At 37.4% G+C, this 17519-nt stretch overlaps 2 protein-coding genes across 3 annotated transcripts in view; one reads left to right on the top strand and one right to left on the bottom strand.

Moving 5' to 3' along the window:
* chrna7a (cholinergic receptor, nicotinic, alpha 7a (neuronal)) overlaps positions 1 to 2201 on the bottom strand; it is a 28496-nt gene extending 26295 nt beyond the window's left edge. The window contains exon 1 of the mRNA XM_028015452.1: positions 1972 to 2201. The gene's annotated coding sequence lies outside the window, so the exon portion shown is untranslated. The remainder of the gene's footprint in view (positions 1 to 1971) is intronic.
* cln6a (CLN6 transmembrane ER protein a) lies at positions 1652 to 17418 on the top strand. Of its 2 annotated transcripts, none has more exons than XM_028015453.1 (7): positions 1652 to 1852; positions 4416 to 4536; positions 4644 to 4742; positions 7562 to 7750; positions 9327 to 9382; positions 12255 to 12377; positions 16455 to 17418. In XM_028015453.1, the coding sequence occupies exons 1-7, from the start codon at positions 1812 to 1814 to the stop codon at positions 16723 to 16725; spliced, it is 900 nt and encodes a 299-aa protein (XP_027871254.1). In that variant the 5' UTR covers positions 1652 to 1811; the 3' UTR covers positions 16726 to 17418. The 2 variants fall into 2 exon arrangements, with proteins under 2 accessions (XP_027871254.1, XP_027871255.1); XM_028015454.1 differs by lacking the exon at positions 1652 to 1852 and adding an exon at positions 3823 to 4050.
* Positions 17419 to 17519: the final 101 nt, after the last annotated feature.

Here is a 17519-nt window from a genome sequence, read left to right as displayed (position 1 = left end):
GACTTTCAGAATAATAGTTGATACTGAAAGCCTCACCGGACTGATTGAAAGCTGTAATCAGAGGCCTGCGGATCATAATAAAAGCTTTATTCTAGTAGCATAGCAACATCAGTGTTTCTCAGGGTGTTAATTTCTTAAATTAAAAGAAAGTGTTTTTAGGAGCCCTAAAAAGATAAATAATCTCAGATGAATGTAAAGGTGATGTTGTGCAATGTGGTGAGAAAGGCATTCACGGGAGTTATTAATAATTTTACCAACACCATTAGTGCTTTTCCACAAACAAAATGAGATGTTTTAATGCAGATTATTCATCTAATGGCAGATTCCTCTGAAATGCAAATAGCTCCACAGTGCCAATAAGTAATTTATATTTGCAACTTTTACTTCATGTGATATTAGAAGCCAAACCTTCCTAATTGGGATTCCAACTTCAAGGGGAGTTAATGTTGTATTTCCAATTATGAAATATGAAAAATTTAAATGCGGCGTAACGTCTCTCTCTAGACAAAGACATATCTTTGCCTTTGTTTCAGTTTCGGTGAAGGTTTGAGGCCAGGTGGAATTGATCATATTAATATTTGGTCCAATTAAAATGAACATAGCTTTAAGCAGAAATCTTTTAAATGAATTTCTTCAAATTTCACTCAGTAACATCAACCCTGAAATAATAGTAAAAAAACACTTTAAATTGCCATTACCCACCCACACACAGACAGAGCTTATCTGTTAATTAGAGAATAAACTGCAGGTCTATTAAAACATGTTTATCTGTTAATAAAATCACAAAACAGCCCACGTTAGGTTTCTAAAGGTTAAAATGAAGCAAACATTGTGTCCGCCTTAACTTAACTGTAAGGGCTAAAAATTATACTCAAAAGAAAAAAAAAACATCAAATAGAAAAATCTGTCATTTGAAACTCTCAAAAACTGCTGTTTTTTAGTAAACTGTGACATTTTTGAAAGGTTCAAAGGTTGCTGAAAGGGCCTTCACTGTGACTTCACACAATATAAAATAACATTTTACGTCACAAACGATGATTTTGCGATTGTTTTTGCAGTTCTCTCGACCTCTGTTCCTGGCCTTGGAAAATTTGCTGCAATTTCTCTTTGTCCAGCTGTGAATAAACAAAAAACACAATTGCCACAAAAAAATAAATAAAAATAAATAAATAAATGAATAAAAATTGACCTCTAATATGCTTCTGTTCATCATCTTCTTCCTGAAAAAATCACTCTTTTGTTTTGCTTCCAGGAAGAAGTTTCTTAAATTTTTGAGACATCTCTCAAAAGATAATTAAAATTATATACAAGTAATAATAATATGTTTCTGCTTTTATTGAGATTTTAACAACATTTTTTTGAGAATTTCATACCTTCACAGTGGATTTATTTTCTTAAATCCTCCCTTTTTGTGAAAGCTGAGCTTTTTTAGGAGAGCTCAGTACTATTAGAAGTGGGAGCCAGAGGAGCCTTGTTATTGGTATTACTTTATCTGTAGCGCTATATAATGCCCATTTATTAATTAATTATTTGTTCAATACATTTTTGCAATTTACATGAAGTTTTTTTTGTGCTGCCTGCTCATTGGCTAACGCTGCTTTCATCATTTTGTTTCGCCGCTTCTATCATGTTCTACATTCTGATTGGAGGATTGCCGTAGCTAATGGGCGGAGCCAAGAGGAAAACAAGGAAGTGAAACGTCGGCCATCAGAGTTTCAATGAATTTAAGTCCCGTTAAGCTCTTGCCGTTTGGACATTAGTTTGTTTTATGATTCAGTACATAAAGAGGGGCAGAGTAGACGGAACTGGCAATGGAGAATGTACGAAAGCGTCGAGGCAAAGACTTAGACAGGTTTGGACCGTCTGTGGTGTTGTGGTTTGCTTTATCGAAATTTCCTGACTTTTGAGACACATAAAGCTGTATTACATAGTTCAACTGAAAGGTCGTGGTGTTGTGTTGAGTTGTGTTACCCCGTTAAGAATTTTCCACACCGGTGCGATGTGCAGTCGCGCGACCCTGGATTCTGAATCTTGAAAAAAGGGACTGCTCATTTACTCCGTGTTTTATGGCATGGTGCAGTCAAATACACCTCGGAAACTACAATATCCATGTGCAAATACTTGTAAAATGATCCAGTTGATTTTTTTATTGACTTCAAATGCTTTGCCACCCTCATTCAAAAACCTCACAAGCAACATCACGAATCCTTTTAAACAATTTTCTATATATTCCTAGGTGGGAACCAAACTAGAATCTTGCTGAGGGGGTCAAGTGAACACCACCTGTTGGAAATACATTTTGTAGATTCTCTTCAATATTCTATTGCACCGACTATGAACACTGAAGCAGCTGTTGGGTTAAACCAGTGACCAGTCAGCAGCCCTCTGTCACGCTGTCAAACATAACCAACAACACATAAATGAAACATCTGTGAGATGGCAAGTGCACAAATGGAGTGTTTACTCACAGAGAAGCTCAACATCCGTCCACATTTCCCATCAGAACACAGAATACGGGTGTGAACAGATTGAGGACAGATTCAGATTTGATTCTATAGGCGAAATTCAAAATGATCAAGGGTGCAGACATCACACACACACACACACACACACACACTTTAAATCGAGATGTATGTTAGATCTCAGAGATCTGACAGGATTCTGTGAGCAAAGTGCGCCATCACCAGAATTTCATTATCGCCATCTGCATTTCTACGGCAGATCAGAAAGTGCCGTTGCTGCTGCCTAAGTGAATATACATACAATGCAGTTTTAAAATGTCTGATTATTTCATTTATTTTTAAAACGTTAACCAGATCAAGCTACCTCTATGTGAAAAGCATTTTTCACCTTCGGCAGCAACAATAAAATGTTTTTGGATAACTAGGAGTTTTTATAGCACCATGAGGTCATTTTGGCCCATTTTTCTTTGCAGAATTGATTTAAATCAGACATCTTGCACGGTTTTCTAGTATAGATGGCCTGCTTATGGTTGTGTTATAGCATCAGATTTGAGTCTGAACGTAAAGCTTTTCTAGGTGTTAATAACTTTGTTTCTTTTCTGTTCTGGATCATTTTCTTATAGATTGGGGGTCTATTTGCTGCTTGTTGAGATGTTTCATCTTAGTTCATGTTGTCAGACAAGTTGTACTTAAATGTGTTTTGAAACATTATGCACAATCAGGCCTAATGTTGGTAATTAGGCCTGATCGTGCCTGGTGAAATTTCATTCGAATTTCAAAAGAACAAAACAAAACCTCCCTGAATTCAATTATAGTAAATTTGAGATTTAACGAGGGAGGCAATTAAGCCTGTCACAATAACAAATTTTCTGGATGATAAATTGTCCCAGAAGTTCTTGCAATAATTTTGTTTTTTTCTTGACCCTTTTCAAGTTGTATAATGATGATGGCAAAGTAACCCAAGAACACATTCTCAAAAATCAATAAACTTTAAATTTTAATGAACATTTAACACTGGAACTGGAAGACATTTTAAATATCCAAAATAAATAAACAAAACAACAAATACAATTAATTATGAAGTCTCTGTAAACAGAGACTTTGAGGTCCAGTTTTTGGTAGAAAGAGAAAAGCATTAAATCATGAAAATGAAAATTATTGAGCTTATTTTAATTTACCTTGCAATTAACTGATTTGTTGCTCATTATAACCTTCCTGGAGTTACTTTTTTCATGGGACCGGTGGGATTATGTGCCCCTTTTTCCCTTTATAATAATAAAATCATTACTTAAAGGAGTTTTTTTAAATTAATGTGACGTATTTTATTTAAATAGTGTGACAAAAATAGAAGAAATTGTATTTTGTGGCAATGTATTGGTAATCTAGTTCAGTTTTGTTGGTGTTGACAAGCAGGCTGTGATTCTTTTACTTTGCTCGAGTCCTTGGCAGACAGGATTGATTGGCCAGTAGTGCATTTGTCTGTACTCACCCATTTTGGCACAGATCTGTATTTGGATAGACAGAAACTTAAGGCTTTTTTTCTCCCACGGCTCCTCAGGAAATTGCACAGCTGCTCACGATAAACATGGTAAACTGCATCAGTCAGCAAATCCACAGCTGAAGTAGCACTGTTGTACTTAAAGCCTGTAGGAACAGAACTGATAGAGTGATTGATATGAGGTCATTAATTTAAATTTTATGATTAAACGTGTACGTTTGTTGTACTTTTTTTGTGTTTATGTAGTTATGTTCGTCCAGTCTTTATGCTACTGCTTAACTATGCACTGTACATAAAACCAGAGCAGTAAAAACCTAACCTAACCTAGCTGCTTAATCTGAATTATTGCAGTAGTACATGCAGCAGTATAATGTAATCCAGAATGTCATCGGAATGTGAAATTTCCGTGGTTATTATTAGAATGACTTATTGTTATTGCAAATGTGTTTTCACAGTACTGCCGGTGTTTGCAAAGAAAATGCCCCAAAGAGGGAAAGACAACCTTTTCACTTTGACCTTTGGCTCTGTCTGACTCTACAGAACTGGATACTTGACTTTGGAAGACCCATCGTCATGGTATGTAGATGTTTAAACTCCTACTTTGCATATGACATGGTTGGACAGACGCATCCAAAGTTTAGGGATGAATAAAAAGCAAAATGTTTCCACGTTTTGTACTCTAGATTGCCCTTCCTTTGGAGTTGTTTCCTCTGAACAAGCCAAGTGTTGGAGATTATTTCCACATGATCTACAATGTCGTCGCACCTTTCCTGCTGCTCAAGGTAAATCTTAGCCATATGGCTCTTCGATGATAATAAATCAGCTTTTGCAGGTTTGACTTAACATTCATGAAGAAATTTTAATCTGTCTCCACAGTGGATTCAGAATAATTTTTGTCAATGTTCTGCAGCGATACAATTTAAAGCTTAACTCTGATAATTTTGTCGTTTTATGTTTTATGAATGCATGACAATTATCTTAAGCAAATACTGATCTTTGCATGCTTGCAACTTACAAAAAAAATTTCCAAGATACTTTTTTTTTTTAATCAATAATTTTTATTATACAGGGTATCTGCACACCTTTAAAAAGTCTTTAAATTCATGTATCTAAAATTATCTTAGATACTACACATTTCATGTAGTTTTCTTTTTTCTTGTGCGATTTTGCTGTTATGCAAAACTTTGAGTCGCTCGCAGACATTGAATTCTGAGACTCCAGGTGGTTGGGGCTATTGCTAACTAGCTGCTAATATACTGTTGCTAGCTAGATTTTTTATTTGCAACAAAGGTAAGTGCAAATTTATTGCCAGTTGACTGGATGATGTTCATCTTAGTCATTGACTCACTTCTGTTGCCAACCCATACAATTTATTTATTTGCATATTTCTTTAGTTCATTTCTGTATTTTTACAGGACTTAAATTCCATTCATAATGGTTTTAAAAAGTCTTATATTTGAGTTGGTGAAACCTGCAGAAACCCAATTGCAGGAAGTGAAAACTAACTGCGAGTGAAAACTAACATCCATCCATCCATCAACTGGGTGGATGGATGTTGGTTTTAGTTGGACACTAACATGAACAGCTTGTCCATGCAGTGTTGCTCATTAGGTAAGAGGTGGAGTGCACCCTTGACAGGTTGCGAGTCAATTACAGGGCAACACAAACACACGCAGAACAACTTTTCACACACTCACCTCTATGGGCAATCTAGAAAGACCAAAAAAAGAGACTCATAAGTTTATAGGACTGTGGGAATAATATAGAGTATCCAGTGCAACCCACACATGCACTGGGAAAACATGTAAAATCCATGCAAAAGGACACTAGACTGTGATTTAACCTTCCTGCTGCAAAGCAACAACTGCTACCAATTGGATACTTGACTTTGCTGCATCATACATCCCTGAAAAACAAACAATAACCTCTAAATCAACGTAATGCCTAGATAAGGACTACTGAATGTTGGTATTAGTAAGTTATGTAGAAATACAGGGCTACCATCAATAGCAAAAAAAAAAAAGAACATGTTCAGTTTATTATCAATGCTGGTGGTAGGTGACCTGTTTTGAGACTCACTTAAGGTGAGACCAGAAATTTGTGCCCTTTTTCTGTCTGGATTTGCTGCTTCTCTGGTTTATCTTTGCTCTGCAGGCGCAGCAGAAGACTGCATTGCCAGCTCTGCTGAGATGGTTTCCGGCCCTAACTTTGTGTTTGCTTTGCCTTCTTTTTTTTTTAATCAAATATGTGAGTTTAGTAAATAACTGTCTGCATGGATATTTTTGTGAGATACTGAGATTAAAATAAGTACATTTTTAACATAGACAAACACCAAAGTAAAGTTTTTTTGTTCCCTCTAAAATGAAGTGTGGAGATGTCCTGAACTCATAACGTGCAGTTTAGTTTTGTTAATGTACCTGATGGCAGAGACTTCAGATCAGTATGTTTTACGTTTATCAGTTGTTTTGGGAATGGCTAAGAGTAATTATTGGTGAAAAAATGGACTCTTTTTTTATAGGAGTTAATGACATAATTTGAGAATTATTAGTATGAATTGAAGCCAGAGTAGAGTTTAATTGCTGTCAACAAGGTTATTACAGCGTCAAGGCTGTTGCGTTAACCTGGTTCTGTTTGTTGTTACCAGTTACATCGCCCTCTCTTGGAAGAGGTGCTACACCACATCCAGTACTGCATTCTCTGACATTTAGAAATTGTATTTTATACCACAAAGCACACATAGAATAACTGACTTAAATTTAACCTAAAATGCTATAAAGTAAACATGAAATATCCATATGTCCCTTATTTACTGTAGAGAGATGAAACAGAACCAAAATGGATAAATCTGTAAAACTGTGAAGTCTTTTTCTTCCTACCCTGACTTTACACATAGTGTTCTCTTATATGGAATACAACAACATAATTTTTTTTAATGTTATAAAAATATCAAAGATGAGAGCACTCTGGGTGACTGGACTTGATTATCTGCCTCAAAGAGCTGTAAGCATGTTTTCTTTTCTCTGTGTTTTAGAACAAAAATCACTGCTGCTAATTAGGAGATTGTTTTTGTATTGCTGTTATTCTGCATGCCCTGACACTTGGAACAGAGTTAAAAAAGAAAAAAGTGACTTGTCTAAATATGAAGGCAGATGGAGTTTTAATTCCTCAGTATCATAAACAAAGAACAGGAGAACAAAGAGAATAGAATTGAAAACAATGAAGAGTACCTGCAATCAAGCTCGCATTTGACTTGCTTTTACTTTTGGGCTGGAGGTTTCCTTGTGAGACGGCGTTATTAAACTAAAAACAACCTCCTCGCGATGTATTATTCATTACATTTACGGCAGATGCTTGCTTGAAACAAAGGAAGAAACAGACGGCTGACAGTAAGAACAAAAGCCAGTGGAGCTTAGCAGGAAAATAGGAGTGCTGCTTTCAGTAGAAAAGTCAAGGGGAAAATACATCACATTACCATAACGTTGTCTGAAAGGAAGCCACTGAAGCACTACGGTCCACATCGGAGCTCCAAAATAACCTTTTTTTTTTTCCCCTGACACAACTGGTATTAAATAAAGAAAGTGGGTGGTTCTGCTCCCTGCAGCTGATCGAGCGCGCTCCCAGGCCTGTTTCCCACACAGCCGTCCACCTCTGCATCATCACGTTTGTCATGGGGGCCAGCATCCACCTGGTGGGAGACTCCATCAACCACCGGCTCATCCTGAGCGGCTACCAGCTGCACCTGTCAGTCAGAGAAAACCCAATCATCAAAGACCTCAAACCGGCTTCACTGGTAAGGCGCCCGCAAGCCCCATCACATTCACACTGGCATTGAAATTGAGATGATTTATGAGTTTTACCCATCAGGTGTGGGCATTAACGCTGGTCTCCGCGCCTTGTATAAAATTGGAACGTGACTGTGGTTTTCCTCCCAGCTCAACGTTATTGTTTTCCCAAAGATTGTTTGCTCCCCTTCTGTGACTTTATTATAAAACAAGCTTGTTCGTCTCTGTCCGCCAACACGCTGCGCATCTAGAGATTAATTATCATTCATGCAGGTTTGTGCCACAGAAGGGAAGAGCCTGTTTCTCCTCAGCCCGTCACAACCATTTGACAGCAGGAGATGATGAGTTTGATATGCAATTACTCCTCTCGATCAAAGTCTGTGACCTGTGAGTTAATTCAGGACCCCCGTTTGAGTCTGTTTTCTGAACGCTGTTTTTCAGAGCATTGCTGTTGCTCTGACAACAATCAGAAATGAAAGTTGGCACTGAAGCACACACTCCCATGAACTCACTAACAAGCTGCTTGATTGATAATAACGCCTCCTTCTTGGTAGGTTTTTCAATCTCAGTGGTGACAGATTCTTGGAAATAACACAGGGCAGCGCCAGGAGCCATAATTTTTTGAGCCACGTCTCCTTGTGTGTGTAACAGCTCAGGAGAAGGGACATTTTTAATTTAGTAGAGAAAATCTAGGTTGAAATGAAATGAACCTGCACTTAAAAAACCAAGAGTGACTAAGGAGCTTCAGAGCAGGTAAAACACAGAGATAAAAATGATTTTTTAAAATCATGCATCAGTGTTCTGCTGACAAAATAAAAAGAAAACCTGAAACTATTTTCTTTTGACTCATTACAGTCACTCCTGGATTTTTTTGATTGTCTTTGTGATTTTTATGCAGTCAGAATCAGATCTTTTTTTGGTGCTACTTTTGCTATGTTTGCGCTTACATATGACAGTAAATGAAATGTGACTGTAATGCACCATATGAATCATGTACTTGACATCAGGTTAGGCTGAGGGATCATAGTAGAAGACGGGAGTTACCAGTCACTTCAACCTAATGTCTATCTTACAGTTTTTGCTGAAAATTTGCAATAAACACACAATTAATTAGCGTAAGAAAATGTAGGGGTATGTTAATTTTGCGTGAATTTCCAAAATCGTGAAATTGGGGGAAAAACTGAAGGGACTTCCATGAATAAGCTTTTTGATAAATAAATAAACTTCAGTTTCTGTAGAATAGTTTGCCTGAAGGCCTGATGGTTTGTTTGTTCTCCCACGGGTTTAGTTTGTGAAAAATCGCAACATGAGGGGCCAACTACGACTTGTGATGTCCTCCTAATTAATCCCCGGTGCTGCGTCTGAAAGAGTGTGCATCTGTTATCTTTCTTCACACTTTTTTTGTTCATATGTTTCTGCTCCCATTTTGTGTACTGTCTCTAAATGTGTGTTCTGAAATAAAGCGTACAGCATCAGTAGGTGGCAGTGTTGCATAAAGCTGAAGCACACAGTTGGCTGAACGTATTCGCGGGTTTTGGAAGGAGTTCCCATCTGTGAGTCAGTGTTTTTGTCCTTCCTTTACAGATTGATTCATTTGAGCTGCTGTATTATTACGATGAGCACCTGGGACACTTAATGTGGTACGTGTTTGGGATAATTACATACATGATGTATAGATGCAATGAAATGGCGCGGGACAAGTTTGAAAGCAGCGAGTCATGATTTATTTACCCATTACTGTTTAAATATATTCAAGATTATAAATTTGGTTTATAAATAAGCAAGAGTTCAAACTCTGAGAATGTTTTAAACAATTTCGCTGCCTTTTAGCTCATGATCAAACGCATCGCAGAAGCTATTGTGATCTGCCACCATTACTTACATACTATGTTATTTCCAAAGGCTCCTAGCCGAGCTCAAAGTAGGCAGTAGCATTTACATTTGCCCTGGTCCTGAGGAGAAATTAATGGGAGGAATTTATTATCAAAGGCATTTTTTTATGCCTCATCAAAATTCAGTCATAATCTCTGCTGGTGTGTACAGTTCTCTGTGTGTGAAATTCAGCAAAAAAAAAAAAAAAAAAAGCCAGTCTACAAGGTCCACTCATGTTTAGGAGTGACCAACACAGTTCTTATCAAATAGGTGAAAAAAAAAAATAAAATTAGTTGAATTTATTTTTTATAGTTCAAGCACATTCTGAACCTTAAAACTTAACAATGCTCCTAACTTACATCTGAGTCCCGTTATCCAGTGAAATAAGATGTGATTCAGGTTTGATGTGCTTTTCCTACATGTTGTATGATGTTGTCTGTGAAAAGCGCTATATAAATAAAGTTTTACCTACTTTTTACTTACAAGGACCGCTGCTGTAAAAGCTTAACTCAACCCCCTTGTTGAAGCATTTGGGTACAGTTTCCTTATCAGCTCATATTTTGAAAGGATTTAATATGAAATAAATAAAAGTAGTAAAAGTAACTCGATGAGGTCGTAGGATGACGTAAAGCACTAAATTCCAGCCCATTGATCGAGATGTACACCCACCATGCTGCACATTATTCAAAAACATCACAGGACTTTATATTCCCACTGCTGCTGTGGGCTTGTGTGGTTACCTAGCTACGGGGGTGAAGGGATTCTGGCCTCAGGACGGGGGACCAGGAGGTCGGCCTGTGCTCTGCGTCCCTTCCTCATATCTGTTTGGCCTCAGGGGTCCATCACACAATTAAGATTCCATCCCCAGGTTCGCTTTTCAGAGCAAAACCTCCTCGACACATGCAGCCCACCAGCTTCTTTCACATGGTACGCCTGGAACGCAGAGGCAGGACACGTTAAAAAAATAAAATAAATAAAAAATAGAAAATGAGCGTTAAAAAGCAAGCCTTTTGTCCTTGTAGATAATAACCCTTTTATTTCATTACCAACGCGGTATCTCACTGCAGACTGACTCATCCGCTTAGCTAATTACAAACCAGCCTGAGTGGCATGTAAATTCACTTTTTTATATAATGAATGAATTAGCAGGACTAATGACACTGACCGTGAATATCTCCTCAAGTTGACCTTTAGTATCTCGCTAATTACATGACATTAGGTCACACTTTTCAAAGATGGGAACAAAATGGAAGAAAAACTCTGAGAACTATCATCTTAAATTTTTTAGAAGTCCTTCTCCTTAACACGTTATTCACAGTTGGAGGGTCTATTAGGGTTGAATATATCAACTATGAGCCTATACTTAACTTTAAAGAGAAGTTATTGGAAAACACACATATATGTATATATATACAGTACAGACCAAAAGTTTGGACACACCTTCTAATTCAATGGGTTTTCTTTATTTTCATGACTATTTATAAGGCAAGAAATCCCACTTATTAACCTGACAGGGCAGGTTGACCTATGAAGTGAAAACCATTTCAGGTGACGACCTCTTGAAGCTCATCAAGAAAATGCAGAGTGTGTGCAAAGCAGTAATCACAGCAAAAGGTTGCTACTTTGAAGAAACTAGAATATAAGGGGTATTTTCAGTTGTTTTACACTTTTTTGTTTAGTGCATATTTCCACATGTGTTATTGATAGTTTTGATGCCTTCAGTGTGAATCTACAATGTCAATAGTCATGAAAATAATGGAAACTCATTGAATTAAAAGGTGTGTCCAAACTTTTGGTCTGTACTGTATATACTGTATATACGTATATATATAAGCCTTTGGCTGCCTTCTAAGAAGTGAACTGAGGTGTGAATATAATATCCTTTTTATTATGTTTGAATAGATGGGAGTCGATTTGGCAGGTTTATAACTGTTGTAAGAGCTGCATAATTTCCTCTCAGCAGGAGAGATGTCCGACCTTGATGTCTCAGAGAGCAGTGATCAGTATGAATCTGTGTTTTAAGAGTAGTTAGCATGATTTAATTCCCAAAGTAGCAAAAGCAATCATTTAGAAACATTCATTCAAGACAAGAAAAAGTTCATTTCTGATTATTTTTAATATAATATCAGTACATACCAAATAAACTGATATTATATATAAAGTATTCATTTAGAAACATTCATTCAAGACAATAAAATAGTATGTTTCTGTTTATTTTTAATGTAATATCAGCTTATGAAGACTGGACAGGTTCTGCTTCAAAAATATTGTCATTTGTTTTTAAGCCTGCTGGGTTTATTTTCAGCAATTAGAGTCGTGTAGCTCCGCTGTCCCTGCCGTTTAATTTACAACTCAGGAAGGTTGCTGCTGATTGAGTTTAGACATTACTTGTGTAGATGTTTCTTTTGAGTAAAGTATTTAAAAGTTTTACTCAATGCTGATTAAAAAAATAATGTTCATCTTCAGTCAGTCTGCCGCCTTGACAGATTAGTGTAGTGGTGTGATGGGTTCATTTGGTGAATTTATGTGAATAAGATAACATACTAATACTACTAACCAGATCACCCCTTTTTGAAACAAATATGAAAAGAAAAAGATGAACAAATGTAGTTTATGACAGAGTCTGCTTCTTTTTCCCAGGTATATTCCATTCTTCATCATTGTGCTGATCTACTTCAGTGCCTGCTTCTCAGACTCTGACGGTCAGGAGAAAATGCCTCTCTCTGGTTGGCTGTTACTGGGACCCAACTCTCTCTACTATTGGTCAGTTCTTTTTGTGATAGCTTTCTAAATCATTCACCATGAATATCATTTTAAATGTATAAAATTGATCTACAATGTTGCATGAATTAAAAACAGATTGTTTGTACATTGATTCATTAGCCACATGAACTATAAGTGTTCGAGAAACTAAATGTGTGTCATCAGTTCAACTTAAAATGAGACTCATATCAGGTTGATTCATCACAGGCAGACTGACATATTTCAAGCTTTTCATTACATTAGTTATGATGATTATGGTTTACAGCTAATGACAGACCATAGGACCAATGAAAAAGTTAAACCGGGAATGTCTGAAAATTCTGACCTTGTGCTGTACGGTATATAGTTACAAGTTGTACTGCATCAGTAGAGTGTGGCATGGAGCAGACCAGTCTGTGGTTCTGCTGAGGTGTTCAGGAATCCCAGGTAGCTTCTCTATTGCAACCTACGGCTCGTCAACATTAAGTCTGCTGTCCTTCATTTTCCCCTTGACAATTCCCCATAGGTACTCTCAGGTTAAGGTCGGGCCAGTTTGCTGGCTAGTCGGTCACGTTGTCCTTAAAGCCGGTATTAAAACTTAAGTTTTAATACCTAAGAGTCGGCAGGTATCAAGTCTGGCTTAAAAATAAAATCAGCCTATCTGTGAGATGACTCAGCAGTAGGAAGCTTGAAATGTTCTAAAGTTTTCTGAAAAATGGCACTGCTGACAATAGACTTGATAAAACTCTGTGGCACATGTGGCCCCCCAAGGCAAAACTGACTTTGGAAACCTCACACTGGACTTCAAGCAGCTTAGATTCTGTGCCCCTACACTCTTCCTGCAGCCTCTGGAGGTTTGATTTCCAAATGAAATATGAATTTTGCTTTGAATTGTATTTTGGACCTCTGAGCAACCAGACAATTCTTTTTCTCCTTAGACCATAAAACGTTTCTGGTCCAAGCGTGTCGTAACACAAGAAATATGACACTAGCAGCCCATTACTTAGATACATTTCTGTCTAGTGGCTCCTAAAGCTGCAGTACGCAACTTTTGAATCTTCCCAAAACTTCTGAACGGGCTTTGCTTGGGCACATATTCTCGTTGTTTTTCTTCCTTCCACACAACATTCGATTAATATGTCTGGACAGTATCTTTAGGCTCACTCTCCTCCTGATGGGCAATAACATAACCTTAGCATAAGATTTCTGCATTGAGGTTATGTAATATTTTCATTTTTAGAGGGACTGAATTTTGCATTTTTATTTATGTTTAAGCCATATTCTTCAATAAATTACTTTTCCAATATTTTAATGGAATGAGCTGGTACCTCGGTTACACTTTTAATTAAATTAAGTTTATCTCATTAAATAATCCTCAAGAAAGACCGCACTGAAACACACTTGAGACATACTTGAAAGAGCATACTTCCCCAGGAAGACGCACACAGACTCACAAAGGGAAATGTTTCTGGAGACAAACGCAATTCTATTTGCATTTTTTTGGATTTCTTTGACTTATGCAGATTGAATAAGTTTACGCAGCCAAGCTCGCATGCAGCTTTCAAAAAAGCAAAAAAACCCCAAAAAACAACAGAAGTGTGGAATTGTTGGAAATGATGCCTTGTGTGTGCTGGATGCAGATGAGCTGAAAATCAGCTTGAAGCAAAAAGAAGACAATTATGGCAGATTTCATCACAAAAGGAAAAGGGCAAAGGTTGTAGAAGGACATTCAAAATGTTGCATCTCACTATTTCTCTTCATCACAGAATCCAGTAATAACATCTGCTCTTTTTTCGTCTGCTGTGAAATGAAACCAAATAATAAACAGCACTAATAAAATTAGAAATAGCTCAACTGTTTCTAAATTTTTTAGGGCTGCCTACTGCAGTGACATGAAAACACCAACACAACACCAACACAGTGCAAACACCAACACAAAGTATCAAAGAATTACGCCAGCAAACAAGCCTGTTGCATTTGAATATTTACGCACCGTAAAGCGATTTGATGTTTCCGGAATAATTTGGGACAGTCTTGTAAAGCAGAAACGGGCTAACAGCCCCTCGGCTTTTACATCTGGTGCTCCTCGCTCTCTATAACATACTTCATCTCTTGCCAAGAGTCATGACTGCATGTCATGACGTTGCAACATAGAAACGTATATCTCCAAAATTGGCCATGACAAACATGTTTATAGTTCCTGTCACAGTGGCTCATGTCGGGGCCACATAATGATGACACTCGGAGACGCTGCTGCCAAACTGCACTCGGTGAATGTGACTTTTCAGGATAAACAAGTGGTGCGTTTGTGGACACCAACAGCTGACAAAACGATGGTGGGGCTCTGCAGCAATGTAGTTGGTGCACTTTGTTGATGTGAGTAAAAAGATTTCTTATCGTTTTGGAGGACTATCAGGAACAACAACTTTTTATCAAGAAACTTTCAAACTATATTAATTAAAAAGTAACAACAGCCAACATGCCAAAAAGATCTTGCTGTCGAAGCAAGTTCAACCTCAAAATAGATTGCAAGACATTAAAAGGAGTGTCCAAAAACTCTGTAGAGGTTTAACTTTTGTGGGAGGTGTGCAAGGATGTGACCTTTGATGTCGATGGGAAAACATGCAGGCGAGACTAAAGTTTGTCAGGGAGGAGTGAGATGAAGGCCAGGACTATTGGAAAGCACCAACTTTATCATAAATTATGCTTTGCGTAATAATTCTCCTTTTTATGCAAAGAACGATTCTCCAGCGAGCTGCTGGGGTTGGGGATACAATGCTTGTCCATTATGAGTGATGGAAGAGATGATCTTAACTTTCTCCTTCTCTATTTGCACTTTGCTCCTGGCCTAACAAATTAAAAATAAGAAAATAAAAATGATGTTAAGTAAATAATACAAAAATAAAGTTGTAATGATATGAAAATAAAGTCATATTATGAGAATACAGTAATATTATGACTGTATTCTCATACAACTTTATTGTTGTATTATTTACCTAATCTCATTTTTATTTTCTTATTTTTCATTTTAAGCTTTGTAATGAAGGTCTTCATTACTGGTCAGGATAACACTTTAATTATGTGCAAATGATAATGAGACGGGTACAAATAGATTGAAGTATTTTATTGGGTGTTTTATGCAGGACATCTCAGTGGGTATTGAGGGTGTCCTGGGGGGAATAATGTAAATGAAGTAGGTATGGTAATTATGAAATGTATTACAAATGTTTGTAGATTATGGCTTACCTCTGCCTGAACACCTGGTAAAGATTCCGGAAGAGACCAAGTGCAGATGGAAGAGGGGGAACAAAGCCTGAGGTATTTTAGAAGTGATGAATAAATTAATATTTATATGAGGGTAGTTTTAGATAGCAAATGAGTATGTAACCATGAAGAATGTTTGTTATTTATGTGTTGAAGATTGGTTGTTTTGTTAAGTTGTTTGGTGTATATGTGGTTTGTTCTATCCTGTCTTTTGAGAAGTGTGTTAATTGGTACCGCCCAGGATTACAAAGCCTGCATGTTGGCCACATGATAGGAAGTAATAGGTGCGGGTGCTGCGACACCTCATGACCATGTAAGCAGGAATGTCATCTTTGTTAAATGTTGGAGATTAAAACACCTGGTTGGTTGCACTACCCCTGCCTCCAGACTCCTATTTCAGCCTCCCGCTAAGGGCCATCCTAACAAGCCTTATTCTGGTAATTTTATTATTTTTTTCTTTTCTTCGTTTGGTCCTAATACTCCGCCATACTCGTCAGCTACTCTCGGTTGTTAAAATAAACGATACCCCAACTTTTTTCCTCAGCTAGGAAAAAACATTTTTAAAGTTTTTGGGGTAAAATCATTTTATTTTTTTTACTTTTTCTTGTTTGTTTAATGTCCATTTTTTTTGCCTTTAGTGAATCCAATTTAAACTCCCTTTTTCTTGAGTGCATGTTCATCAAATCTGTTTTGGTTTAATGATAATTGTACCTGTAATTATGAGCTGTTGCATAGCCTATGGAAAAACAAATGAGATTTAGCTTATTAAATGTAGCCATTTGATAGCCTTAAACAAAAATAACTCCTGCTGTTTTTCTCTTTGTCGTCCCAAAGGTACTTGGCCACCGAGGGTCAGATAACTGGACTGTTCCTCCTTACTTTCCTCGCCATGTTCACAGTGATGATTTTCCAGCAGCGTAAAGGCCTCGCCCCGGACAGCAACGGCTCTTTTCTTTTTTATAGCTTCAGCGTTACTCTGCTGCTCGTGTCCCTGTGGGTGACCTATCTGTGGGACGACCCAGTGCTACGCAACAAATACCCCGGACTGTTTTATGTTCCAGAGCCCTGGTCCTACTACACCTTACACTTAAGGGAGAGCCACTGAACCGAACGTTAAAATTTTAAATATAGGAGCAACCAGTGTTGTTATGATGTGATCGATTATTTCTGAAGCGCAGGTGAAATCTACTCCCAGACAGTATTCAGGTAATCCAGGCTTTCTCGTGGTATTTTTAGGTTATGAGAAACAAACACTTGTGTAGAAAAAATGTTGGTTTTTTTTTTTAAATATATTTTTGCATTTTTTAAATGTTTTTTGAGGACTGTTGTGCTTTAGTCTATTAAAGTTAAAGAGTATTTACCCGCTAAAGAAAAAGGAGGATGTTCCCGTTCCTCGTTAATCTGTGTTGCTCATTATCACAGTTGGTCTCCTCCGGACCTGAAGCCTACTGTATGTTTAAGGTGTTACAGACATTTTTTGATGATGTGTACCACCATGAGAACAATACATCAACTCGTACTTTTAAGTAAATGTATTCAGCTGCTAAATCTTGCACATGTTGAAAAACAGCCGCATTAACTAGAGTGCGAGACAAACAAAGTCTCACCTCAAAGGATCCTATTAGTCTCTTGCTAAACCTGTTGATATAAATCTTTCAGCATCTCAGAGGAAACATGGCTGCTTTTCTGTGGGTTACAAATGGGAAACAAAAGTGATTCCTGACACATTTAAGGAAAATAATATGCATACGTTTGTACCGTTCTTGCTGCAAAACATAAAAATAGGAGTCAAAGAGAACAGGGCACATTTTTTTCCTCCACACCATCTGTTTTAGGTCAAACATTTACTACGCATTAACACAGAGGGGAGTCGCTGTGCTTGGTGTTTGACTGGGAAGC

The sequence above is a fragment of the Xiphophorus couchianus genome, chromosome 4, assembly GCF_001444195.1.
Source record: "Xiphophorus couchianus chromosome 4, X_couchianus-1.0, whole genome shotgun sequence".
Lineage (NCBI taxonomy): Eukaryota > Metazoa > Chordata > Actinopteri > Cyprinodontiformes > Poeciliidae > Xiphophorus > Xiphophorus couchianus.
This window is presented reverse-complemented; position numbering and strand designations above follow the sequence as displayed.

Excerpts from the sequence above, each read along its gene's own strand:
- cln6a (XM_028015453.1), top strand. The coding sequence starts at position 1,812 with ATGGAGAATGTACGAAAGCGTCGAGGCAAAGACTTAGACAG. Across the intron at positions 1,853-4,415 it reads CGAGGCAAAGACTTAGACAG|TACTGCCGGTGTTTGCAAAG; the intron begins GTTTGGACCGTC and ends GTGTTTTCACAG. Across the intron at positions 7,751-9,326 it reads ACCTCAAACCGGCTTCACTG|ATTGATTCATTTGAGCTGCT; the intron begins GTAAGGCGCCCG and ends CTTCCTTTACAG.